Source organism: Martes martes (genome assembly GCF_963455335.1).
Source record: "Martes martes genome assembly, chromosome: 3".
NCBI classification, from domain to species: Eukaryota; Metazoa; Chordata; class Mammalia; order Carnivora; family Mustelidae; genus Martes; species Martes martes.
Window position 1 is genome coordinate 151954081 of NC_137890.1, and position 27526 is coordinate 151981606.

The 27526-nt window shown below is 50.3% G+C and overlaps 1 protein-coding gene across 2 annotated transcripts; it reads right to left on the minus strand.

Annotated features, from left to right (window-relative positions):
- Positions 1-1060: 1060 nt before the first annotated feature.
- On the minus strand, positions 1061-16736 carry ASB1 (ankyrin repeat and SOCS box containing 1). Of its 2 annotated transcripts, none has more exons than XM_080798930.1 (5): positions 16570-16736; positions 12834-12975; positions 10499-10801; positions 2880-3265; positions 1061-1644 (listed from the first exon to the last, which is right to left on the minus strand). In XM_080798930.1, exons 1-5 carry the CDS (start codon positions 16616-16618, stop codon positions 1517-1519), a joined length of 1008 nt encoding a protein of 335 aa, XP_080655056.1. In that variant the 5' UTR covers positions 16619-16736; the 3' UTR covers positions 1061-1516. The 2 variants fall into 2 exon arrangements, with proteins under 2 accessions (XP_080655056.1, XP_080655057.1); XM_080798931.1 differs by having other exon boundaries at positions 10499-10957.
- Positions 16737-27526: the final 10790 nt, after the last annotated feature.

Below are 27526 nucleotides of genomic sequence, written 5' to 3' on the forward strand. Positions count from 1 at the left end.
ATTAGACAATGACAGACACCACTTGTCTCCTTGGCTAAAACCTACAAGGCTCTTAGTAATTAAGTAAACCTGTATCCTTAATTCAATCACTACAAATTAGACAGCTCTTATGACAGAAAACCTATGCACAGATTTGAAATCTGCCCATTCCTAAACAATTCTGAAGGTTAGAATCACCACGATTCCATCCAATGGTCATCAGGGGTGGTTTCCCAGGAAACAGCATCACCTGGGGAGCTCTGAAGAGGCAGCCAATGGCCCACGTCTGCGGACACAGCCACGTACTGAGCCGCACAGCCTGGGCGTGGGTGAGCCCTGCCCACGGCCACAGACTCGGGGATGAGAACTCAGCTCTTCTCACCCCCAGCACCCCTAGCAGGCTGGGGGAAGAATTCTGACCTGGCTGCTGCCCCCATGCCCAGGTTCTAGGAGCAACTACCAAAACATAAGTTCCAGTAAGGCAAAGAGCAATCAACCGCGCACTAAATGTTTTGTCCACCAGACACCAAGCAACAGAAAGCCTGGAGCCATCCCGAGGACACGTGAGTCCCCCGTCTAGGAGCGCGCAAGGACCAGAAGGCAGCGCCGCAGGTGTCTCCTTCGGTTAGAACTGGCAGTGAATGCTGTGGGAGCGTCCTTGGTCCTAATGCAGGCAGTCATCTGACTGGCTAGTTCCTCAGTGCGGGCCTCCTAAAATCAATTCATGTCTGGAAGCTCTTCCAAGGGAAAGGGCAGAGAGTTCACGAGACCTGCTGGCGTGATGCGAGGCACAGGTAGGTACAAGAACAGGTGCAGCGCTGCGGGAGGTCCTCCACTTAGACTCCGGCCAGATGCAGGCACCAACTGAGCTACCACAGCTGGCCCACGCAGCCAAGAAACCTTCCTGGGAGGAAGGCAGTTAAGAGACGACACTGCCACGAGAGAACATGGGAGTGGCAGGGAAGGGCTGAGTGTAGACAAATGCCACAGGTCACCCCCAGGAGCAGGGAAAACAGACTAGCAAGTTCGTGAACTGCATTTCTGTACTCTACCTTTTTTTTTCTTTTTTCTTTTTTTTTTTAACCAAAACTCTCTTTTCATTTAGGTATTAGAAGGCTTTAATCAAACAATGAACTTGAGAAGTAAAAATATAAACAGAAGCACAGTTCTGGAAAGTGCTAGGTGTCCTTCCCGCTGGAGCTATGAGCAGGCCAACTCAGCCCGCACGTACACACACCACAACGCCCACTTCATGAACATGCTCCCGTGAGAATCCAAAATAGAGATACTGAGGAAGGACAAAATGAAGTTTTGTATGGACTTTTCAGCTGACAATGACCCCAGGACTGTCCAATGCCCCGAGCACCTGAGATAGAATTACAATCTATGAGAAAAAGGCCACTTCTGCTTCACCAACAGCCAAATGGGATTCCGTCAGCAGCACAGACAGGATGTGGTTCACAGGGGCAAGAATCGGTGTCAACTTTCACTGCAGATCACCTTCCTCCTCACTGCAAGCAACTGCCACGCTTGAATTCTACTCATAAAGCAGAAACTTTTTTATGGGGTCTGGCAGAGGCAGCGAGGGAATCAGATGGAGTCGGTATTTGCCAAGAGCTCTTCTCACGGCCACACGGCACAGACTCAGCAAGGTCCTGGGGACACCTGGAATGCCATGGGAAGAAAAGGAGACAGAGGGAGGGAGGTTAACCAAAGGCTCGCTGAGATGGACAGACAGACAGAACCACACTGAATGCCCATGGCCAACTTCCCAATTTCACAGTGGAGAGAGAGGTGCCTGGGGAGGAAGGTCTTGTCGTCTGCTCCTCCTGTCTGCGGAAGGAGTGCGATCTTCACCTGGGGCACCTGCTCACCAGAACAGCACCACCTTGACCGAGTTTAATTTCCTAGACAGAAACAAGAGCTGACCACTGAAGACCCTAGCAGGTGTGAATGACGGACCCTCACCTCCTGTCAGCCTCTGCTCTTGTCAGTCCCAGAAACTCCAGGGGGATCCAGAAGAGACATGCCAAGCAGTCTACGAGGAGAGCAGGCTGACAATTCTGCTCTGGGTCAGAACAGCCCGGCCGGGCCTCTGCCTTGTGAAGCAGGCACGACACAGGCAGCTTCTCTCAGCAGGACTCCAAGTGACCATTAACCAGCCCCTTTGGGGGAGGCTCAATGGGAGCGTGTCTTAATGACTGGCTTAGGAAACTCCAACAACAAAAACATAATAAACTCAAGTTCTGTGAGAGGCAAGGGTTAGGGAAAGGTTTTCAACTTAGATGCCCTAGAGACCCAGACAAGGAGGAGGCAGGGTGCAGGCAGGTCACAGACGGCCCACAGCAGCCAGCAGGAGGCACACAAGGTCCACCTCTGAGCCCCAGAGAGGGCCTTGGACAAGAAGACCCAGACCAGATCAACTGCAAACAACCTGGCCATCGACTGATTAATTCATTAGCAAAATCTTCCTTCATAAATAAGTAAGCTATGGAGTTTATTCTAACAAAAACCAGAGTTATCACACAATAAAAGTAACGGTAATTTGAGTGGAACTGAAGAAAGGGAATGAGGACCCCTAGAGGAGGAAGGGCCTGCCACCTGTTGTCAGGCAACCATTTAAAAACCATGTGTAAGTGAAGGGCTTTGGGGTCACAAAGCAGAGTACAGAGGTAAAGAGACTATAATTCCAGGAACTTCCAATGTGTACTTTTATATACTTCTTTGTATCGATTCTTGGTGTCTAGGAATTTGAAAAGACCACTCTGGAAGTATTCTGGAAACGGCCTAGCCCTAACTGCACATTCTAAGTGCTTCGTTAGAAGAGGGTTTTTTAAATCACAACAGCTTGATTCATTCAACTGACCCACACAAACCAGAAGGGAACTCAGGCCACTTACTTCTGGCCTCTTTAAAGACCTGCAACGCCTCGGGGTCCACCTTCCTTCTGCCTCTTGACTCTGGGCCCAAGGATTCCCACTTCACCAGGTTCAGGTTGGCTCCAAACTCAACAAGCAGGCTCACGAAGGCCGCCTCACAGCCATGACGCAGGACAGCATCCATGACACACCCAGGGGAGCCCCGGTAGAAGCCCTGCGTGTTGACGGGACCATTGCAGTTGAAGTCGGGGTTCGCCCCCGCCTGGAGAAGCAGCTTGAAGCACTGGAGGTTGTGGTAGGCCGCGCTGATATACAAGGGGCAGACCACCAGGGAGGTGAGGCGCCGGGAGAAAGGGGGCTGGATGTCAGGAGTCAGGTGGTGGTTGACGTCGACGTCAGCCCCATACCTACAGGGGAGACACAGGGACAGTGAGACCTCGCTGTGGAACGACCGAAGCCACCAGACCCCCATAGCACAGGAGACAGGCCTGACCTCTGTGAGCACTGGGACGCCGCTGAGGAGACGCCACCGATCACAGCGGCCTCCTGACTTGCAGAACTGAGACCATTCCGAACAACTCGGAACCCACTCACACAAACACTCGTCAGGGAAACTCTTCAGAGCCTCTGAAGAGCGGACAATCTTATGGCTAGTCAAACTACTTCAAAACAAAGGATAAAAAAGGAAAATTTCCAAATTCATCTTATGAAATTAGCAGAACAATCCCAAAACCTGACAAAAGCCACACCATTAAAAAAAAACAAAACAAAAACAAAAACACCTACCAACTAATTTCACTTATGAGTATCGACTTACCCACCTTCAATAACATGTTGGCAAAGCAAATGCAAAGTATAAACCAGGACTTCATGCAGGTTATTCCAAGAATGCAAGGGTGGTTTCAATATTAGAAATTCTAAGAACGCTGTCCATCATATTCACAGAACTAAGGGAAAAATCATGACTACCCTTATAGATGGAAAAAAACACGGCATGGGACAAAACCCAACACTAATGCAGGTTTATAAGTACTCAATAAAATAAGAAGTGATAGACATTTCCTTCACAAGATAGAACCCAGATGTTGGTGTCTCACCTAATAGGGCAAGCCTCCATAGGAGGCTGGGGCAAGCCACCTACACCCACTCTCCAGCCCATTCTTATTCAGGCATTTTTTAAAGACTTATTTATTTACTTGAGAGAGAGAGAGAGTGCACAGCTTGATCTCAAGACCCTGAGGATCATGACCTGAGCCGAAATCAAGTCAGACAACCACTCAGGCACTCCTAATTCAGGCATTTTAAATAAGGGTATTAGGGCAATCTGACAAGAGAAAGCAATTAGCTGATGAAGAACATAAATGATGAAGATCATAAAGGAAGAAAAAAAAAGCTTTCCCTATTTTCAAAGGATATAACTATGTCTGGAAAGCCCTAATTAATGAAAATACAATAAGCAATGAATTTATTAAATACTTTAGTAAAGTTACATAACCAACAGCCTTCATACATACAAAAATAAGTTCAAATACAAAATGGAAAACACCTCACTTATGAAAGCTAAATAAATTTTAGAATGAGAGATCTAAGCATAAACTTAACAGTACATATCCAAAATTTGCATAAGGGAAGTTAAAAAATACTCCTAAAGTCAAACAAGTGGAACTCGGAAATGGGGAGCCCCACCTCCGCCTTGGAGAGGAGGCTCAACACTAGTAAGAGCTCAATTTTCCTTAAGTCTATTGTATAAGTGAAAATCCCATTCTTGGAGCTAAATAACTTGTTTATAAATATAAGCAAAAGTAACATCTCTGCAATTCTAGAAGCTGATGATAAAGTTCATTTGGAAGATCGAAGAAGAAAAGATGTAAAAGCAAAGCTTTTTAACATGAAAATTAAACAAAGAAAAACCTGTGTATGGCAAACAGCAAAGCAGTAAGTGAAAAGCTGGGGGGATGTTACAAGGGATTAATAGCCTTATCACAGAGAGAGCCAACAAAAGGGAATGATGGGGGCGGGCGCGGGCCGGGGTGGCACAGTCAGTTAAGCATCTGACTCCTGGTTTCAGCTCTGGTTGTGACCTCAGGGTTGTGATCCAAGGGGTCAGTGATCCTGGGATCGAGCCCCAAGCTGGGCTCTCTGCTGTGCACCCAGTCTGCCTGAGACTCTCCTCTCCCTCTGCGCCTCCCCTCTGCTTGCTCACGCTCTCTCTCTCTCTCTCTCTCTCAAATAAATAAGTAAATCTTTAAAAAAAAAAAAAAAAGCTCAACTGTTCTACAGGAAAATGAGCTAGAGACGCTGACAGCAGCATCTCTCAGTCATCTGAAAAGATACTCAGCCTCATCATAACACAAACACAAATTAAAACCACCTTTACAAAGAAAAAAAACCCACCTTTACACCTGAAACTAATGTAACATTTTACTTTTTTAATTAAAAAAAAAAAAAAACCACTACCCTGAGATACTCCTTCTCACCTATCACACTGGGGAAAATCAAAATTTTATTAACCAAGCTTTAAAGAAACAAGAAGTTTCATTCAGTTCTGGGACAATGCAAAATGGAACAATCCCACTAGCAGGAAATTTGGCAAGAACTGGGAAAACTACATATCCATTTACCTTTGACCCACCAATCACACCCTTAGAATCTCTTCCCAAGATGCATCTGCAAAATTCCAGAAAGATGCACATACGCAGCAATTCATTAAAATGTTATGTGTAACAGCTGAAGGCAAGAAACAACCCACAGGTCCCTCAAGAGGAGACTAGGTGAACAAACCGTGGCCCATCCACATAAAGCAGCACTGAACCGCCGTGAAAAGGTGTGAGGAGTGTCACCACTGCTCCAGAATGACCTCAGAACATACTCAGGCAGGACAGTCAAAGTGTGTACTATGCTACTGTTTATCGGAGGGAAAGTGGTTACAATACATTTGTGTATCTGATACACACCTAGACATATGCAAGTTATGCTTATTCAACAATGGAGGGATCAACCATGAAAGCTTAAAAATGGTCATCTACAGGGAAGCTGAAGGAGACTGACCCAGAAGCTAGACCTCTTTTAATATATGTTGTTTTACAGACTTGACTTTGGAACCACATAAATATGTCATAAAACAAATTAAATAAAAGGCAATCCCCAAAAACTAAAAGCAAAAAGAAAACCACTTTAGCCCAACTGTGTATCCAGATGGTGCCATGCAGTCCTGACTGCTGGCGGCCTCCTCTTTCTGAGTGTACTAAACCGCCAGACCCAGCGGCAGAGTCCCCCAGAAGGCCCTGAGACAGGAAGCACAGCTCGCCGGCCTCATGCTCACAGCTGTCCCCGCGATGATCCCTGCCCAGACGTTAGGAAATCATCTCTTAGGGGACAGGTGCGGGAGCAGCCTGACCTGCCAGCTACATTCTTCAGCAGAGCCAATCTCTAAATGACTCTAAAAAGGCAGGGGCTTTGGGTCCCCACAAGGGACCTGCCCTTGTCCCTGCCCTCAAGGGAGTCTAAATATATGACTTACTATCAGGAGTTTGGAGTTCTCCAGCCCAAGTGCAAACTACCAATCTCAGTCCCTTTCATCTAAGCAGAGGCCATGGACTCAAGCACAGAGGGCAGCCCAGCTCAGGGTATCAGAATCCTTGCAAAGTCGAGAGTGTGCTTGCTACAAATGCTGCCTGGCATGGGGTGTGAGAGCCCACATCAGGTGAGGAGTCATGTGTGAGAGGCGGCAGCAACATCAGACTGGTTACAGATCAGGATTGACAAAATAAATAAATGTGTTAAGGAGAAGGGGAACCAGGTCTCTGCTGGAAAAGCAAATAATAAAGTCAGAAATGGAGAAGTAGGATGTACCAGACTAGATTAGAAGTATCAGGGTGAACTCAACTGTCAATGTACGTAGATAAAGAAATATAGACAGAAATGTACATGTAACCTTAGCCCTGTCCAATTGGAGGGCCTGAAAACAACAACAGCCCATAACCAAAAAACACTATCGGTATCCAGATCTTGGCCTCTAAGCACTACTCTCCACTAAAAGAAACCAGGATGCTTTGAAGAAATGACTCATTCCAGGGCTAAGACAGGCACAGTACTAGATGAGCCTAGACTATGTTGTTACAAGAGAAAGTAAGAAACTGGTCAAAGGCTGCAGGGGACATGTCCTAAGGACAGAGCTAGGCTCCAGTTTAAAGACTCTGTGCAGCCAAATCGGAGACAATCTGAGCAATAAGTAATAACTACTATGGGATTATAACTCCCTGGATAATAAACAAAACTGTAAGTCTAACACAAATAAATTAAAAATCTGATGAGAAATACGATATATATGTGTTGCATGGTCCCTTGCCACAAAATACGAATTAAATAATTACAGAGGGGAAAAAGAGTAGCTTTACAGTGGAGAAACCCAACAGACACCACCTTAATCAAAAGATCACACTGACATCAGCAGTGACGGGCCCAAGGACAACCCTGTGCAACCGGAGAGGACGTGAAGAGCGCAGCCTTGCTCCTGGGAGAGCCCGGCCAGGCGCGCATTACGGGCTCCCCCGAGTCACCACTAGACAGACAGCACCAGCTTCCCTGAGCTTCCATCACGCCAGACAGCCCTCCAATGCCACCCAGGTTTCGTCGACAGCCCTCCAATGCCACCCAGGTTTCGTCGGCACGTGTTTCATGGAATTAGGAAATGCCAGCATGGAGAAGCAGAGAAGACGGGCGGGCAGGCAGGCGCCTAGGGCACAGGAAACAGCCCCATTTTCCAGGCCATGCTTTAAATGGCCAGCCAGCTGTCCTGTTCTCTGGACTGTCTCTTCAACACATTTGGAGTGTACGAAGGAACTTCTCCTTGAAACCCAAAGCCTGCTTGCAGGCAGCACAGGCCTAAGGAGGAGAAGGGAGGGGCACACAGACCAATGTGTTCCCAGGATAGTCCTTTCCCCACTGAAGACGCCATCAGACACCACAAACGTAAACCTTGCCCAGCCTCCTAGACACTCCAGCAGGGACAGGAGAAACGCTCCACACCACACACCAAACCAAGCAGAACTGCCATTTCATACACTTCATACACTCAACCAATAAAGAAAGAGAGAACTAAATTTTAAGCAGTGATTTTTTTTCCTTCTCTTGTTAAGGATAGGTCTTCCAAAATGTTTGTAATTTTGGGCAATATGACAATCTGGTATTAGCTGGGCTATGGGAAAGACAGCCCTTCATCCACTCATAAAAATACGCTGGATAGGATCCAGTTAATTTTAATCCTGACTATTTTCCAAAATTCCCCTCCTGTTTTTAATATCTTTGGCAAGGAACCACTGGGACAACTCAGTGAATCAATATAAATTTTTCACATACAGAAACATCACTCCTTTACCTTTTTTTAAAAAACACCAGCAACATTTATCAAGGGAATTTACAAGTAACAAAATGGAATTCACTTGCAGAGAAATAGCAAATCACGGCATGACAGCAGAGAACGCTGCGCGTAAGCACAATGACCTAGGAAGGCAGCTGCTGACATCAGATTTAGGTTGTAGTATTTGCTCAGTAACTCAACCATATCTCTCTCATTTTCCAACAGTCAACTAACTCAGTTACCTGGTAATTTAAAAAAAGAGAAACCTTTCTGACATGTGTTCTCACTACCTCATTATAATAGTAACGTTCTAGCTCCACGAGGGAATGTGATGTCTTCGTAACGGTAACACTTTCTCAAATAGGGCATCTGTACATGCACTTCTCAAAGTCAAGCCTGCAGTTAATCCAAAGCAGTTGTGCATCATGAACTGACTGAAAGGCCAGAAAGGGATTTCTGGAACCAAGATAAAATTTCATTGATTGATCCTATTCAAAAATATTTCCAAATTAATGACTTACATTCTCTAAGATGCAAAGATATGGGACTAAGGTGGCTTAGATGATCAGGCTAAAATTTTTTAAAGAGAAGGGAAATACCATAATACCCTCATCTGTCTTGCCAAAAGCCAATCCCACAGTCATTTAAAAAAAATAAATAAAAACCTTTTAATGTAATAAGTATATCCTCAGTACCTAATTCAAAAACCACGTGCAGCCCTAGGCAAGGGGACGCCAGGTCTCTTGCTCCTCAGAACCACGCCCACTGCCGCCTGTAACAACAGGACCCTCACCCAATCCTTTCCACACTGAAAATTGTCTACCTAAACTGTACTCTGTCCAACCACAAGAAATGCCTCCAGAGCAAAGCAGGGGAAAAAAGCATCTTTGGTAGAAAGAAGTCATTGGAGACACGGAAAATGAAAATGTAGTCTGGTTCAAATTCTTTAAAAATGTAACGACTGGTACAACTAAAATAAGACCATAAACCATCTAAAATAACAGAAAGGGAAAGCAAACAAATACAGATCATGGAACAAAGATACAAAATAAAGAACAGCTAAGAAACCGAGAGAGAGACATAAACCTAACATCAGCTGTGGCAATTAGGTTAACCATACTTAAAAAACAAAGAATCCTATATAGTCAAATAAGAAAGGTGAGCACCCAAAGAACTACTTAAGCCCATGAAGATTAAAATCTGAATGTGACGGAACGTGGAAACGGGTCTTCAATGAGACCTACAGTTCCCTTTTGGTTTGATAGTGAGCATAACTGACAGGAAACAACTTTTAGCATCAAAACATAGGAAGCAAAAAACACTAGAAATAAAAGGGAAAAATGACAAATCACAACAGCAATTAGAGACTAACAGACTTCTGTGAACTTGGGGCAGAGCTGATGGCTAAAAATGTAAAAAAAGAAAGGGACCATGAGTAAGGCGACTGAGGCTACCACACTGCCTGCTGCAAATAAACACCCGTGGTCACGTGCTGTGTTACAAGCATCCACAACATCGTGTGACAGTAAAAAAAATAAAAATAAAAAAATAAAAACTCAAAAGAAGCCCCAAAATGCAAATTATTTGTTCCACATTACCTGAGCACAACAAGATAAAAGTAGTTCATAAAAATGTGCATTAAATTTTTCTCCTCCATAACCACAAGAACAAATCAACTTCAATACCTAACTTAAATATGGGAGAAAAGCTTAGCAGGTAAGAACAAAGCTACAGGTGAAAGTAATAATAACCTTGAAAACAGACACTCTGAGAAGAGTAATGAATAATCTGTCCATCATTCAACTGAAAAAGGAGAAAAATAAAGTAAAATTAAGGAAAATGGGAAAAAATAAACTAGAAATTAGTAAGCAGAAAAAGAAGAGAACTGACAAGAGCGAAGAAGTAGCTCTTTAAAAAGACTAACAGACGGGGCGCCTGGGTGGTTCAGTGGGTTAAAGCCTCTGCCTTCGGCTCAGGTCATGATCTCAGGGTCCTGGGATCGAGCCCCACATCAGGCTCTCTGCTCAGTGGAGAACCTGTTTCCCCCTCCCTCTCTGCCTGCCTCTCTGCCTACTTGTGATCTCTGTCAAATTAATTAATTAATTAATTTTTTAAAAAGACTAAGAGACAATTCTTCCAACACATCTAAGTCTCCAGAGAGAGGGGGGTAAATACAGACAACAGGGAAAGAGACAGCCGCCATGGGAGGTAGTGGCATGGGGCCACGTCCCCCACAAGGGCCCGAGCCAGGTGACGGTGGCCAGGTGTCCACAGCACTGACCTGATGAGGGCCTGCAGAAGGTCAGCCCGGCCCACACGCGAGGCATGGTACACGGGGGTGCTGCGGTGGTGCCGGCTGCCGTTGGGGTCAGCGCCAGCTTCCAGGAGGATCTGAGCGCTCTCCAGGTGTCCGTTCACCACAGCCACGTACAGGGCGGTCTGTCCTTTCACGTCCACGAGATCCACCTCGGCCCCTTTCCGGATGAGGAAGTCCACACAGTTGCCGTGGCCTGCGGTGGCCGCGATTCTCAGCGGTGTGCAGGGGAGCCAGCCACAACACCAGACAGACTTCTCATTGATGCGGCTGAGAAAGAGCACAGGGGAGCCAGGCTGTGGGGGCAGCTGGGAACCCCACACACCGCTCTGCTTCCTTGCGGACTGGTCCATGCCGGGAACAGAGCGCAGGAGGGCAACCTCTTCAGACAGACACGGCGGTGCTTCAAGAATGCCTCCGCATGTGCTGTTTTATGAAACGCTGGCTCCATCTGTGGGGCAGAGCGGATCTGCAGAGCCCATTCCACAGCGGAGGGCCCTGAGGCACAGGCAGACTGATGGGTCCAGAGCTAAGACCTCAGACCTCCCGACTCCAGCTCCACAAAGGATGGAAGGGTCTCCCCAGGGAGGCAGCGCAGGATGAACGGCAGACAGTCGCTAGCAATCTGCCAGGGTCCCGAGGCCCCTTCTCACCAACCACTCGCTGTGGTGGCCTGAGGTTGGCCTTGGCACCCTCACCAGGACCCGGTGACCCCTGTGGTCCCCCTACCTGTGGCATAGCACAAATGCCAGCCTGTGGGAACTGCAAAGGTCACGCAGAGCTCCACTCCCAGCCAATATCAGCTGAAGAAAATAGGCTACGCTCAGCCCTCATCAAAAGTGACCATCAGACTGGGAATCCCTGTCAAGGAATGCCACGGCCATGCAGCCCACTGACCCACCATGTCACCAACTGAGACACAGTTCACTTCAAGCTCCCAGGGAAGCTGTGAACAAGCGTGGCCATCCAGCTCACGGCAGAGTGACACAAAAGGATGCAGTGGGTCAGGGGCTCCTCCTTCAGCTGAGCCCTGGCTCCCACTACCCCAGAAGACCAAAGTACTCACGGTCACAGTACAGAGCAACAAAAATCCATCAGCAAGAAACAGATTTACTAAAGCCAAATATAAGAAGAAAGGGAAAAAAAGTACTTGGAAAAGCAATATGAAAATACCTAGTTGAACTCTATTTTATTCTATTGTTTTTATTGTACTGTTGCATCTGCAAACTTAAGGCTTCCTTTGGGCTTGAGTCATCTGCATTAACTATTCATGCAGAATCCGTCTGCTGTCTTTGTATGACCATTCCTTTCTGGATATTTAGAGCTTTTTTTAAAAAAATACTGATATCTATTCTAATGAAATAATGCTAGGGCATCAGAAGTAAAAAAAAAAAAAGAAAGAAAGAAAGAAACCTATTCTTGAATTGTTAGGAATCCCTCCCTTGGGAGCTATTCACAAAAAGCGGCATTAATTTCAATATTGACATGCAGACATTTCTTCCATCAATTCACTACTATCTTAACCCCGAAGGGAAAAGAAACACAAAGCAGGAAGGAGTTTTGGGTGGCAGGTCAGCTGCTAATCTAGCTAGGGCTCCAATCTCCGACCCACAAAGCAATCAGAGAACACCTGGAGGGAAGGCAGACTCTGTGCTCTGCCAGGGGTCCCTGGCGGGGAAAAAAGGAGTACCAACACCCGCTGCTGTGAAGGAAGAGCCCGAGCCAGTGTGGAGGAGCAGGGAGGAGCGGTTAGGCTCTGGTGGGCAGCAGGCCGGGCACTACAGACAAGGGGAAGAAGAAGGTCAGCATACTGCATATCCCTAGGTGATGAGACAGCTGGTCTGAGGCTGAGCACCAGGCCCACGGAGGGCAGACACCTGGGGACCAGAGACACCAGAGGAGGGTACATCAGGAAGTCTGCACCCACAGTGGGGTAAGCACATGAAAACAACAAAGTCAGGTGAACTCATGTATACAGCTTAGGGTAAAGAGCCACAAGAGACTTGGAAGGAGGCAGGACCACTCTTGAAGAGAGTAACAGTGCTGCCATCAGGACTAATAGCAAGAAAGCTGACATCAGAGAGGGCCGGAAGTTTCCAGAAAATACCACGGTCAATGACCGAGCAGGACTCGAATTCAGGTCTCCCTATCCTCACCACTGGCTATCTCCTACTAGTCTGACCATTCTCCATCTCCTCCTCCACCCGTCTTCATCTGCTCACCAGGGAGACACAGCGCCCTCACGGATCACACCCCTCAGCTTCCAGCAGCAGCGGGCCCGCCCCAGGACAGCGATGCTCACCTCCGGTAGCTCTCCTCCTGCAGCAGGCTCCTGAGGGTCTGGAGGTCCCCCACGTAGGCTGCATCATGGAGTCTCGTGTCCTCACAGTGCTCCAATGGATGGTCACAAAACTGCTCCCTCAGCCACTCCTTCAAATTAGGACCTGCACTGAAGAGAGGGGCTCCTGTCAGCCAAGGGAAACCTTGCTGACACCAAACGGGGCAGGGCAGAGGGGTGCCATCTGCCTCAAGCCCTTTGTCTTCAGGCTGCAGGTCTAACTAAGCTCAAACGTTCCAGAATAAACCATTCCCATCCTCTAGAAATGCCCAGAGCTGAAAAAAATACAGAATGTCTCCCTTAGTGAAACAAGCACATTCCTGACACCAAACCTGACAAGGGCGATAATTTTTAAAACGGTGGTGGGACAGGAGGCAAGGAGTCAATCCTACTAAAGAATACGGAAGATCCTACATAAAATAGCAAGGTGCAACTTAAAATACATACCAAAAACCCACCACAATATTACTCTGCTTATCCCAAGGATGTAACAGTGCCTTGATATTGGGGGGAAACAAATAATCATCGCCTGTATTACAAGAAGACACTTGCATCTGGCAAAATTCAACAGGCACACAAATGCTGCTGCTTGTAACATGAATGACTATAGTGAGCCGGCCTGGGCCATGACCCCACAGGAGTCTCCATGCACAACAAATGAGACCGTAACCTAAGATGGGTGTACTGTACTGAATGTAAGTTACACCTCAGTAAGAGGGAAAATGTTAAAATATATGCATATGAACAGAAAGCCAACTTCACATAATGAAGACTAAACAACTGGAAAACAGTAAAGATAACTAGAGTCAACCATACCATGTGCTTGGACAGGGTGAGTCAATGCTAGAAAAATTTTAAATGATAAGAAATAAATTAAGTGGTTTAACAAATCTCTTCGGGGTTTTTATGTGAGATGTGACAAAAATATTACAAAAGTCTATCTGGAAGGGCACCTGGATGGCTCAGTCGGTTAAGCATCTGACTTTTTTTTTTTTAAAGATTTTATTTATTTATTTGACAGACAGAGATCACAAGTAGGCAGAAAGGCAGGCAGAGAGAGAGAGGAGGAAGCAGGATCTCTGCTGAGCAGAGAGCCCGATATGGGGCTCGATCCCAGGACCCTGGGATCATGACCTGAGCTGAAGGCAGAGGCTTTAACCCACTGAGCCACCCAGGAGCCCCAAGCATCTGACTCTTGATCTCAGCTCAGGTCTTGATGTCAGGGTCCTGAGCCCAAGCCCCACTTTGGGCTCCATGCTGGGTGTGGAGCTTACTTAAAAAAAAAGTTTATGTGGAAACATGACTGAAAAAATCACGTTTTTTAGTACATATGAGAAAAAAAGACCCAACCCATTAACAGAACGTATTATCTCTTATCAGAATAAAAAATTAAACAGAATCAGTTGCCCAAAAAAGACCTTAGTATAAAGATAAACGGGTATCAAAATCTGAGGAATAGAAAGAGTAGTTGCTATAGACTGAATGTTTGTCTCCCCCAAAATATGCTGGAATCTTAACCTGCCCAAAGTGATGGCATTAAGAGGCAGTGACTGTGGTAAGCGATTGCAGAGATCATGAGAGAAGAGCCTTCGTGAATGGGATTAGCATCCATATAAGAGAGACCCCAGAGAGCTCCACACACCCTCCACAGGGGAGGACAAAGTAAGAACACTGCCCCCTCGAACCAGGAAGCAGGCCCCTGGCAGACAAAGAACATGCTGGGCCTTGGTCTTGGGGCTTCCCAGCCTCCGGAGCTATGAAAAATAAGTGGTCAACAGATCTGTAAAATCAGACCCCTGTTTACAAATTATCGAGTTCTTCCCCTCACATTGGAGCCCAGAAATCAAGAGTTCTGCAGACATCGTTACAGACAGGGGCCTAAGGAAAGAGCGCGACCGCAGACTCCCAGCCCGTGACCAGGCACCAGTGGAAAGCACACCCCTCCATTGCGACTCCTCCCAATGATGAAGTTACTTTTACATTCACATCAAATCTCTGAAATACCTACTGCAGACAAGGCCTGACCGCTGTACAAGAGGGGTGATAAGAAGGCTTCCTTGCCCTTCAGGACTCAACAGAACACTGGCAGGTGTTCACACACACGCGCGCACACACACACACACACACACACACGGGTCACTCAAGCTGATCCCACACCCACGCCTGCAGCCGATCAACAGGCAGTCTCAAGGAACCCTCAGGGAACCCCCCAACTGATCTTCCTCCACAGCAGTTATTCTGCAGTTTCACCCGCCTGAGTGAAAAGGCTCAAAGCAGGGGCGAGTAAGATTCAGGAAGTATAGCGCCAGATGGACAGGTAAGTGGGAGCCACAGACGTTTGCTAAGTTTTTCTCTGGGCCTCCCTCTGCCGGCCTCTTTTCAACCCACTCCCTGGCCCAGCTAGGCAGTTTCCTCTACACCCAGCTCCAGATCCAAGGACAACTTCAAGTGAGCGTTTCTCTGATCAGCATCTCCACTGTCAACGCAATTACTCCACACAGGACTCAGACCTTACCTGGAAATCTGTGCCCCTCCACTCCCAGGCCTGCAACACTTACTGCAACACTGTAAATAACGAAACAGTACTGCTCAGACAGGATAGGTGCTGCATACTGGCCAGAGCAGCCTGTGTTCCACACGACTCCCCTCTGTACTGGGAAGCCGCCATCCATCCTCCTCTCGGTCCATCTCTCTCTCACGTTCAAATGACCTCCCAGACACTAAGGTCCTCATTCCTGCGGTCAAAGTATCAACCAAATTCTAGGAGAGAAGGGGCTTTGTCTGAACTGCCCTTGTTCACTTGGGTGTCCCCACCCAGAGCAAGGTCTGGTCCATAGCAGTTCCTCAAGGAAGGTCTGCTGAAAGCACGGATGGAGGGATGAAAAGCGCTAGTTACACCAGTCCCCAAGTGTCAACTCCTTGGAGGGGTAGCTTGCAAACACCCAGAGGAACGTGTGAAGTCCAGAGCACAGAAAAGCATTTGGTACATAGGGCCAATTCAGCAAGGAGCACAGAGGAAATCCCACCACAGGTTAAGAAGGAACCTCCCCTGAACACAGCAAAGAACACACTTGGCCTGCAACTTCACATCTGCTTAGTAGTAGGGTCTCAGGGTGAAAACCCTGCATCTGATGGCTATTCTGAGTGGCGAGCGTGAGCATTTCCAGCTGCCGGCTCTGCTGGTGGGCCACAGGCCCCTGGACATGCTGTGTCACGGACAGCTCGCTGAGGGTGCCGTTATCGCTGTCCCTTGCCTGTGCGTGTGCGGTAGCAGCCCAGGCAAGCCGTGGGTGGCGGCGCGGAGAAAAAGACACCTGCCATCCCGAGGGACGGGCCTCTGGGGGCTTCCCCGACCCTTGCGCTCTGAGCTGGATGACGACCCCTGTCCTGTTCTTAGGGTCCTATCACATCCCCACCGGCTCACAGACCGGCAGTTAGAAAGCAAGTTCCCAGCGCGACGACGTCCCCGCGAGGCCGAGGAGCGGGCACACGCAGCAGCCGGGGCCGCCCCGTCCGGCGTGCTGCGCTGATCCGACCCCGGCGGCAGGGCGCAGCTCCGTGGGCCTGGCCCTCCGGGGACGGAAAGGCACGGCCCCGGCCCCGGCCCAGGCGCAGCCATCGGGGCCCCTCAGCCAGGGCGCTGGCCCCTGTCCTCTGCCGCCCCGCCCCCGCCGCGGCCCGGCGGCTGCACGCACGTTACCTGCGGGCCCCGGCCCGGCCCGCCCGTGGGGGCCGCCGCCCTCCGCCATGGGTGCCCCGGACTCGCCCCGTCGGTGGCCCTGGCCCTGGCCCGAGCGCGCCCCGCCGACCGGAAGCAGAGCGGCAGCGGCCACTTCCGGCGCCGAGGGCAGGTGGGCCGCGTCAGGGACGCGGCTTCCGACGGGCGCGCCCCTCCCTCAAGGGCTTACGGGGTCGGCGAAGGGAGCCAGCGCCTCCGCCTCCGGGCTCCAGTCGGAAAGTAAGACCCAGCGAGGCGGGGCGCGCGCTGCCGGGAGGCGCGCCGTGTCGGGGGCGCGCGCCGGCAGCCCGGTGGTTTCTCTGCGGGAGTGGAGGAGTCTGGGAAAACACGCTCACCTGGGGGGCGGAGCCTAACTCATCCCCGGGAGCTTTGGATGGCCGAACCCGTCCCGCCCCCGCGAGGGAGGCGTGGCCTTGTGCCTCGCGGTTGTGGGCGGGGCTGCGGGCGGGTCGCGCGGTGGTTTGGGACCTGACCCGGTCCCGCGCCGGGCGTAGTTCGCGGTTCAGGTGATCTCCGCGCTCCTCTGTGGGTTGGAGCAGCCCCTCGAGCGCGTGGATGCGAAGGTGCCGGACGTCCAGCCCTAGTCACCGCAGCAGGTTGTGCGGGCTGGGCGCCGCTGCGGTGAGCATATTATCTACGTGCTGAGAGAGAAGTGCGTTCCCGGTATCCCATGAGGGGGGCCTCGTCTATTAAATACTGCCCAGTGCCTCACACTAAGCATTTATTGAATAAATTAGGGAACAAAGGAATGCATCTTCCCGCACTCTCGCGCTTAAACGTTGTCAAACGGTGTGTATAGAGTTTGCATTCTTGAGCGCGATTCCCTTGGCTGCAGAGCTGGCCGGCCCCTGCGAGGGTGTCTGATGCGGGAAGAGGGCTCCCTGCAATGCGTTCGCACTCGATAAGGGCAGAGAGCACCCCTGTCAGAGGCTTGGGGGTGACGCCCTCTGTGCCACAGGGCAGGGAGCCAGGGGCGTGCCCAGCCCACCGGCCCTCCACCACAGCTGCCACGGGGAACACCCGGGAGCTTCCAAAACACCCCAGCATGAAAACAAGCCAAGCCTCCGTCAGCAGTGCAGTCGGTAAACAGAGTGTGGTCTGGCCATCGTGGAATGATACTCAGCCTTCAAAAGGAACGGGCATCGGGTGGCTCAGTCCCTTAAGTGTCTGACTTCAGCTGGGGTCGTGACCTCAGGGTCCTGGGATGGAGCCCCTTGTTGGCCTCCCTGCTCAGTGGGGAGTCTGCTTGTGCCTCTCACTCTGCCCTCCGCCTGCTTGTGCTCTCATGCTCTCTCTCTCTCAAATAAATAAAATCTTTAAAAAAAAAAAAAAAGAGGAAGAATATTCTGACACCTTTTACAACATGGATGAACCTTGAGGACATCATGCTAAGTGAAATAAGCCTGTCACAAAAGGACAAATACTGTATGATGCAACTTATATGCGGCACCTGAAGGAGTCAAATTCATAGAGACAGAAAATAGCGTGGGTGCCCCAGACTGGGGAAGGGGAGAAAGGGGAGCTGTTTAAAGGACACAGAGTTTCAGTCTGAGAAGATGATAAAGTTCAGGAGATTGACCAATGTACAACAGTGTGAAGCTCCTTAACTGTACGCTTTTAAAAGGTTAAAATTATAAATAATAAAAAGGTTAAAGGAGTAAAGTTTATTATGTATATCTTACAACAATTGAAAAATAAATAAATAAAGGAAGTAAAGAAGCTAGCAAGCCTGGCCCCACCCCACCCCCACTGCAGAGGTCCTGACACAGCTGGTTTGGGGTGTGGCCTGGGAGCCCTGTCCCACTGGCTTCTGCTATGCTAGCTTCCCCAGCCACGGGCGGGCATCAGTGCCTTCCCACTGAGGAGTACATGGCCCAAGCAGAGCATCACTCTGTGCCGAGTCCTGGCCCTGAGGTTGCCCTCAGAACCCTGTTTCTTCATGAGAAAGATCAGAGGCCCCACTTGTATGCACAGCCTCCCACCCTCCTCCAAAATGCCTGCCAACGGGGATCAATGCTGTCTATACTGGACGTGGCACTAACCCTCCTCCATGAGCCTGAGGTTAAGAGGCTGGTGCTGTGCCCAAAACACACAGTGGCAGAGATGGGACTCAGACCCCAGGCTGTCATGTCTCACCTGTCTCCAGGGTCCCCTTTCTCTAGGCCTGTTAAGCCCCAAATACCTACCAACAAAAGGGTGCTCAGTGAACACTGAGGATGGAATTAATTCCACTTGCATAATCTACAAGCAACCACAGTTCATCCTCACAGCCCTGGGCACACGGGGCATGCCAGCCCACGGACACAGGGCTGGTGCCACCTCAGGCAAAGTGGGGGCTGTCTCTGCCCCCCGAAGTCCCAGCGGCACCCTCTCATTTTCCCACACCCATCAGTTCCTCCCACCCTAAAATTACCCACAGCCTTCCGCTGCCATCTGACAGCTCGGGTCGCCCACTCGTCGATGTCCCCAGAATCAAAGGCCCTGTGTCCCCAGATGATAACCTCCCTGAAGTCTAGCCCTCTTTCTGGAGGATAGATAGCTTGGCATAAAAGGTTCCTAATCCTTGATCAGAAATACCCCTTTGAGGCATTTATTCTAAGAAAGTAATCAGATGCGTGAGAGGTTTTGCCATAGTGGTGCTCAAGAGGCATAATTTTTATAACAAAAATCTCCAACAATAGCTTTCTGGCTCAGGAGGTCTGAGATGGGGCCCCTTGCCCTGTTCCCTTCCCTTGATGGGAACCAGAGGCCTCCTCTGGAAACACCAACTGGCGTGCCTAGTGGCCAAAAGCCAGAGCCCCACATGTATCGAGGACCCCTGCCCTGGGCGTGGGGTACTGGCAGCTCAGTCCCCGAGTGAGCTCTGGGAATGATCAGTAGATCCCCCACCCAAGAGGGTGGGAAAGAGCGGCTTTCCTGGTCCTGGGGCCCTTGGGCCTGCATCTGGAATGTCTCTTGCTAGGACTCTTGGGCCAGGTCCCCCTCCTCCCACAGCCCATCCTAGATTGGGGACCCACCTTCCTTCTCTGCTTCTCTGGAGAGAAGCAAGGGTCAAGTCCAGAGGCAGTGTCCAAGTAGGCCTCCAGCTGGGGCTGGGACAGGAAAAGATAGAGAAGGGGGGTGAGCAGTCAGTGAGGCCCACAAAGTCCCCTCGGACACACCCTTCCCTGGCCAGAAATGGCTGAAGACAGCGTGGACCCCTGGGCTGACCTGCTGAGCTGCCACGAGAGCCTGTCCAAGCGTGCTTCCCCACAGGGGTCAGAGACCAGATACCCCCTAGCCTCTCCTTTCAACACCCGTGTTAGGGATCTGCTGTGCCCCCACCACAGGGAGGGGGAGAGTCCCTGGCGTGGAAATCTCAGCCCTTATGCCTGAGTTGTGGGGGCAGGTAGTGACTCACAGCAGAAGCGGCAGACTCTTAGGGAACAACTCACCTGCTCCCGGGAGACCAACCTTACAGCTTTGCCCCAGACTCAGCGGGTTCCCGAACATAGGACTCCCAGTTTTAAAACCAGAGTGGGTTGGGAACCCTCCCCCCACCCCTCAGATTGCTCCCTACCAGCCTGCCTCCCACTGCCTCCCTCCCTCCCCACCAAGTTAATTTTTCCTGCTGAGCCACTCGCTGAGATCAGCCTCTGTCCCCTGGGGCTGACAATTCCTAAGCGATCCTCGGAAGTCCCACATGTTCCTTAGCTGGACACGTGGGGCCCTTCGTACACACTCTCCAACGTCCTCCCTCCTGCAGCTCCCAAGACACATCCAGCACCCGGGGTCTGCCCACCGCAGGCCCTCCTGTCCCCACATCAGCAGCCCAGGGGACCATGTCCCTCCGGCTCCCCAGATGCCTCCCCGTCCCACCCACCAGGCAGCTGATGCCTGGGCTCTCTGCCAGCCTCCGCCCGCACATGGCCACATCTATCTCTCCGCACCTGGGCTTACAGCCCCGCATGGCTGACGCTATCTCTGCCAGCAGACCCGTGCGTTCCTCGAAAGCTGCCTCTGGTCGGATGGGTACTTTGACTCTCTCGCAGGACTTGTTATTGAACAGATGGATAAAGCCATTTATTGGCCAGAACTGACAGGGTGCCTTGTCCAGGCACTGTGCCTGGACCCTCGGGCAGGCGTGAGCCCACCCGGACCCTGCCCACAGAGCCCATGGTCCAAGGCAGCAGGGGGCATGGTGGATCCCCAGGAGGACAAGTCCACCCCCTAACCCCTGAAACCTGTGAGCGTGATCTTGTTGGGAAAGGGGTCTTTTTTTTTTTTTAAGATTGTATTTATTTATTTGACAGAGATCACAAGTAGACAGAGAGAGAGAGGAGGAAGCAGGCTCCCCACTGAGCAGAGAGCCTGATGTGGGGCTCGATTCCAGGACCCTAGGATCATGACCTGAGCCAAAGGCAGAGGCTTTAACCCACTGAGCCACCCAGGCACCCAAGGGGTCTTTTTTTTAAAGATTTTATATATTTGACACAGAGAGACACAGCAAGAGAGGGAACACAAGCAGTGGGAGAGGGAGAGGGAGAAGCAGGCTCCCTGTTCAGCAGGGGGGCTTGATCCTGCCCGGGACCCCGGGACATGGGGCTTGAACCTGGGACCCCGGGACCATGACCCAAGCTGAAGGCAGACACCCAATGACTGAGCCACCCACGTGCCCCTGGGAAAGGGGTCTTGCAGATGTAATTATAATGTAATGATCTCAGGCACCCTGGACTCAGGCCCTAAATCCAAAGACAGGTGTGTTGATAAGAGAAAGGCATGATTTGAGACTGAGACACCCAAGGAGAAGCCACGTGAGGCAGAGACTGGAGGATGAGGCCCCAGCTAGGGGAGCCAGGGGCCATGGGGACCAGGAAGAGACTGGAAGGACGTGCAGAACCCAGCAGGGCACACGCCTCGATCAGTCCCAGACCTCTGCCCCCTAAAGTGTGTGAGAATACATTTCTGTGTTTAAGCCAAGTGCACGGTAACTTTGGGGGCAGCCACAAGAAACGCATTCACCCAGGCATGGAACCAGAATCACGGACCACCGGCTGAGCCAGGGCTGTGAGCGGAGTTGGGGGGCATGGAGTCAGAGAAGGGTGTGAAGTTCACCACAAAGAGACAGGAAACGTCGGAGCCCAGGGGACAGACAGTTGGATGGTTGGCAAAGGCCACTCCCTGGACCACGGAGGAGAGACTGACCGAACCTGTCCCCATGTTGCAGGGAATTCGTCAGGGTGCAGTGATGGGATCAGGTTTGGAAAGGGGCACGCTGTCTGCTGTGTGCAGGGAGAAGAGAAGGAAAGGATGCTGACTCCAAGGAGACCCAGGGTGACCCCTTGGCCCACACACCAGCCAAGGGGGTGCCCAGAGGACAAGAAACACCCACCTCCCAGCAGCATCAGGCACGTGAACGTTATATTTGTTCCTGTGAGGCCAGACCCACAGAAGCTGGTTTCAGTCAAAAAGAGTCTTCAGGGGCACCTGGGGGGCTCAGTTGCTGAAGTGTCTGCCTTCGGCTCGGGTCATGATCTCAGGGTCCTGGGATCGAGCCCCGCATCGGGCTCTCTGCTCAGGGGGTAGTCTGCTTCTCCCTCTCCCTCTGCCTCTGAGGCCCCCCTCTGCTGTTCTCTCTCTTGCTCCCTCTCTCTGAAAATAAAATTTTTAAAAATCTTTAAGTAAAAAGTCTTCAGTTTGGTTCAGGGACAGAAAGACAGGCCACCCTGGACCCAGAAGCTTCTCTGACTCTTGCGCTGTCTCTCTCACCCTGCTCAGGTACAGTGTCTCTGTCTCTGCCTCTGAGGCACTGTGTCTTTCTCTCTGTGTCTCCCGCTCCCTGTCTCTCCTCATCGATGACTGGTGGTGAACAAGAACTCATCAGCTTCCAAGGACAGTGATCACGTGTCCTCTCCCAGGGGCTATGGACGGGGCCCAGCAGGAAAGGCTTGTCTGTGCCTCAGGACAGCTGAGTTCGGCTGGCCCACAGGCTGGGGCTGTCAGTCAGGGCACCACATGTGGCCTCCCTGCAGGCTGGGGTTCCTCACAACGTGGCAGCTGGCTTCCCAGGCGAGTGTCCGAGAGAGGGAGAGGGCCAGGTGGGAGCCACTGCACTCCAGTGGTCAGAGAAGTCCCCCGGTTCTGCAGCTCAAGGGGTGCACAGAGCTTGCCCACCTCTCCGTCAGGACCGTCAATGTCACCTCCAGGATTGCAGTGGACAATGGACACACATTGCTGGAGCTAACTTTGGACGATTCAGTCTCTGCCTTTCCACTGACCCTTCCCTGTCACTTTGTCCGTCCATCTCTGCCTCTCACCGTCTCCCTGAGCCTTGGTCTGGCCCTGTCCCGATGGCTCACTCTCTCTTTGGCACCTAGACCGTCCTGCTCTCCCTCTCGCAGCTCACCAGTCTCTCCTCTGCCTGTGCCCCTTGGCCCTCTCTGAGCGTCAGCCCCTCTGAGCGTGAGACCCTTGGTCTCACAGAGTCAGAAAGTCCAGCCTGACCCCACGTGGCCATCAGCTCGGGCAGTCATCTCCACCACAGGGCTCTCAGTTTACGTTCTCGTGACAGAATCCTGGCTGGCCAGTCAGCCAGGGTCAGGTTTCTCTGGCCCAGGGACCCCTGCTCCAAGGCCTGTATTGACTGGCAGAGACCGACCACTTGGATAATTAAGAGCCTTGGCCGTGGTCCGTGGAAGAGGAGGTTTCCCTCACTCATACAGTGGGTGCATGATTTGTCAGGACTTGCCATTGCAAAGGAGAGTCTCAACTCAAAGCTGCAGACAAAAAGCATCATTACCTGCGAAGCAGATGCTGCTGGTGTCCTCAGGCTTTAGAACCACCACGCAAGGAGGCAAGAGAGGAAGAAGTACCTGGGCATTCCATCCCTCACCTGAGGCAGGAGTTACATAGTCATTTAGGGTTCCCCAGGGACACGGAACCAACAGGATGTGTGTGTGTGTGTGTGTGTGTGTGTGTGCGCCTGTGTCTGTGTGTGCATTTCTATGTGTATGTACGTGATATATCAAGACATACACATAACGCACACACATTTATATACTATACACATATACACATATGCAAAGAGATTTATTTTGAGGAATTGGCTCAGATGACAGTGAAGGCTGGCAAGTCTGAAATCCAGGCTGGCAGGCTGGAAACTCAGACAGGAGCTGATGTTGTAGTCTTGAGTCCAAAATTCACAGAGCAGGCTGGCAGCCTAGAGACTCAAACAGAGTTTGTATGCTGCAGTCTTGAGGGAGAACTGCTTTTTCTCAGAGAAACCGATTTTTGCCAGTGAGGCCTTCAACTGATGAGATGAGGCCCACCCCGATTATTAAGGGTAATCGTCACGTAAAGTCCACTGTTTATAGATGCAATCCCATTTACAAAATATCTTCCCTGCAACTCTAGACTGGCATCGCACCACATAACTTGGGGACCACAGACTAGCCGAGTCGACATAAAATGGAACCATCACACCCAAGAAGACATCTGTAGAACAGGGATGTCCAGGACGGGCTGGTGTTTGGGCATAGCTGGCTGCTGGAACTCCAAGTTTCGCCCTCGGTCTCATCCACCTTCAGGCTTGCTTTCCTCCATGTGCAGCCTCCACAGTGACACTTTCCTGCACGTGGCAACATCACACACACCATCGGGCACCTAGCTCAGCAGCTGCGGGAGAGACCACCTCTCGGCTCACATGCTGTATCCATGCCCAGGAGAGCTGTGAGTGCCCTGCTGTGGGTCTCGAGCCACCATGGGGGCTCCCACCAGAGCCTGGTGGTTCCCCCCACCCAAAGAACTGGACCAAGGGGAACAAGAAGAGGGCCAGAGAAGCCAACACGCCCACAGAGCTCCTCTCTGCCATGTTGCTCACAAGTGCAACTTGGTAACTTTTTCTCAGAAATCTATTTTTCTGCTGTTTGAAGACAAGATGAATTTATTTTATTTTCTCAAAGGTCACAGCCAAAAAACATAGTCTTGATCCAGGGGACCCAGGGCCACCCCTGGACATCTCCCCGCAGCAGTGGCCGCGCTGGGGTCATGGCCCAGGGCATGTGTTGGCTGCTTCTGAATCCATAAAGTAACAGAATGCCCTGGGTTACAATTAATAAGGATCATTGTTCCTGGACGTGAACAAAGCCGGCCTTCATTTCTTTATTTGGTGGCCCATTTGGTGAAGCAATTAAGAAGCGCCCAGGCCAACATACACACAGAGTGGTTTTCATTACATCCTGCGCATTTATTTTTCCAGAGAGAAATAGTTCTTGGGGAAATGTCCATAAAAGCAACCTTAGCGGCCGTGTGATCGTGTGTGTGCGTTTCCTGTAGGAAGTCTGTTGAGTTTAAGGCCCAGCTTTAGTACCACGTCTTAGAGAGGGAGGGGGACAGTGAAGGCCGCCCACAGCCTGGGGGATGGGGATGTCGGACGTCGTGGCCCCGGGCACGGGGGCAAGGGGGGGGGCGCCCCTGAAGGCAGGCAGCCTGGCTGAGGGCGGGACAGTCTCCATGGACTCCAGCAGCCCTCGGGAGCCCTTGGGACCTATGCCCACCCAACTGTGTTTGCTGCTTCATGTGTTCCTTAGAGACAATTCTAAGGGATCACTTTTACAAGGAACAATCGGACCCCAGATGGAAGGTCTGAGATGCAGGACAGAGTGATGAGCAGATATCAGTGAATATGTGAATAAATTTGGACAAAACGTAGCTGCCTAAGCAACAACAAAGCAAATCGTGAGCTGAAAAAAAGCAAGGTAAGATTAAAAGACCAGCTACTACAGCCTATCAGCTGGGGTTGTGCTTGTATTGTTGGAAGAAAGCTAAAGATACAGATAAATCATAGGCTTTGTAAGCTATAAGGAGTTCAAAGCAGCTAAGGTAACCATTAAAATAACAACTGTATGTTGGGCACCTGAGTGGCTCAGTTAGGTGAGCATCTGCCTTCAGCTCAGGTCATGATCCTGGGGTGCTGGGGTCGAGTCCTGCATCAGGCTCCCCGCTGAGAGGGGAGTCTGCTTCTCCCTCTCCGTCTGCCCCTCCCCCCATGCATGCACATGCTCTCTCTCTCTCTCTCTCAAATAAATAAAACCTTTTTTAAAAATAACAACCATAATTTGAAAGTTATGCTTTCAAACTAGACATATCTAGGAAAATGGAATACAAAAAAATAGGATAAAACCCTTTCTTTTTCCAAAACAAGGCAAAAAAAAAAAAAGTGAAGCTGAGAAAACGCGAAAAGTGGGAAAAATAGAGCCCACGTAATAAGACCGTATGGTACATCAAAATGGAATACACTCTGCAGGTGAAAACAGACTGCCTGACAGAATGCTTACAAGAGACACAATTAAAATATGAAAATTCAGAGAGATTTAAAGGCAAAGGATGAAAACACGTCCCAAGGAGAACTCCATTAACTATCACAGTGGGTGAGAGACTTTAAAATACATCCCTCAGGAAGTGAAGACTCAGCAGGAAAAGCATCTCCAAGAATCTGACTTCGGATAGGACAACCAACAGGCTTGAGGGAACGGGCATATTACCTACAACACGTTGCCCGGGATTCCTTTCCAAAGTATATAGAACATGACAATAAGCAGTGTGGGCAAGGACGTGGGGAGATTGGACCCTGTGCCCTGCTGGCCGGACCACAAAAAGGTGCAGCTGCTGTGGAAAACAGAGCAGAGTTTCCGCAAACAGACTCCCCATATGATCCAGCAACTCCAATGCCATGCGTGTCTCCAAAAGAATAGACACAAGCAGATTTTGCACACCCACATTCACAGCAGCTGTATTTCAAGAGCCAAAGGTGAGAGCAGCCTGGGTGTTCATGGATGGATGAAGAGTTAAACGAAATGCGGTCCATCGGCACGAAGAAATATTTGTGAGCCTTAGGAAGTGAGACCCTGACCCACGGGGAGACCTGAAGCTGAAGACACCATGCGCCCTGAAACAGGCCAGCCACGGAAGGATAAGAACTGCACGTTTGCAGTTACACGACGAACCTAGAGCCGTCACACTCATGGAGACAGAGAGCAGAAGGGTGGGCGCCGGGGGCTGCAGGTGGGCTGGGGAGTCAGGGTTTCACGGGGACATGAAAACATTCTGGAGACGGACTGTGATGAGGATTGTACAGCACAAACGTAGTTAATGCCACTGCACTAGACACATAAAAATGATGAAAATGTGCATTTTATGTGTATTTGGCCACAATAAAAAAAGGGGGATAATAACATGTCAGATGTTGTTTGTTACACCCTAGAAAGTGAAAAATTGTTGAAAAAAACTACTTGGAGCTTTTATGAACTGGAGTATGTGTGAGGCTCAGAGGGTGGGGACCAGGCAGGGAACCTTCTCTCACAGCGACGCAGCCAAACCAGAAGTCAAGTCAAGAATAGGTCGACCCGGGTCGGTGGGGGCGGTAATCTGTCAAAGGGCCAGAGGATAAATTACTATGGGCTGAGAAAATATTTGCAATGGAACCACGATAAGGTCTCCATTCAATGAAATAGTATGCAGCCATTCAAACTGTGGCGAAGAGAAGACCTGGGAAAAATGGGGAAATGGAACAAATTGTTTACTCACCATAAGACGTCAAAATGACATTGCAATAGAAAGTGTATGATCCCAAGAGCATGCATGTGTGCTTTTGTGTATGCGTTGTATATGCATAAAAAATAGATGAGATTCAGGGCACCTGGGTGGCTCAGTTGGTTAAGCCGCTGCCTTCGGCTCAGGTCATGATTACAGGGTCCTGGGATCGAGTCCTACATCAGGCTCCTTGCTCAATAGGGAGCCTGCTTCTCTCTGCCTCTGCCCGCTCGTGCGCTCACTCTCTCTCTCTCTCTCTCTGATAAATAAAATCTTTTTAAAAAAATAGACGAGATTGTAAAACACATATTTTAAAGATGAGACAGCAGCAAGCGGCATGTGGGTGGTG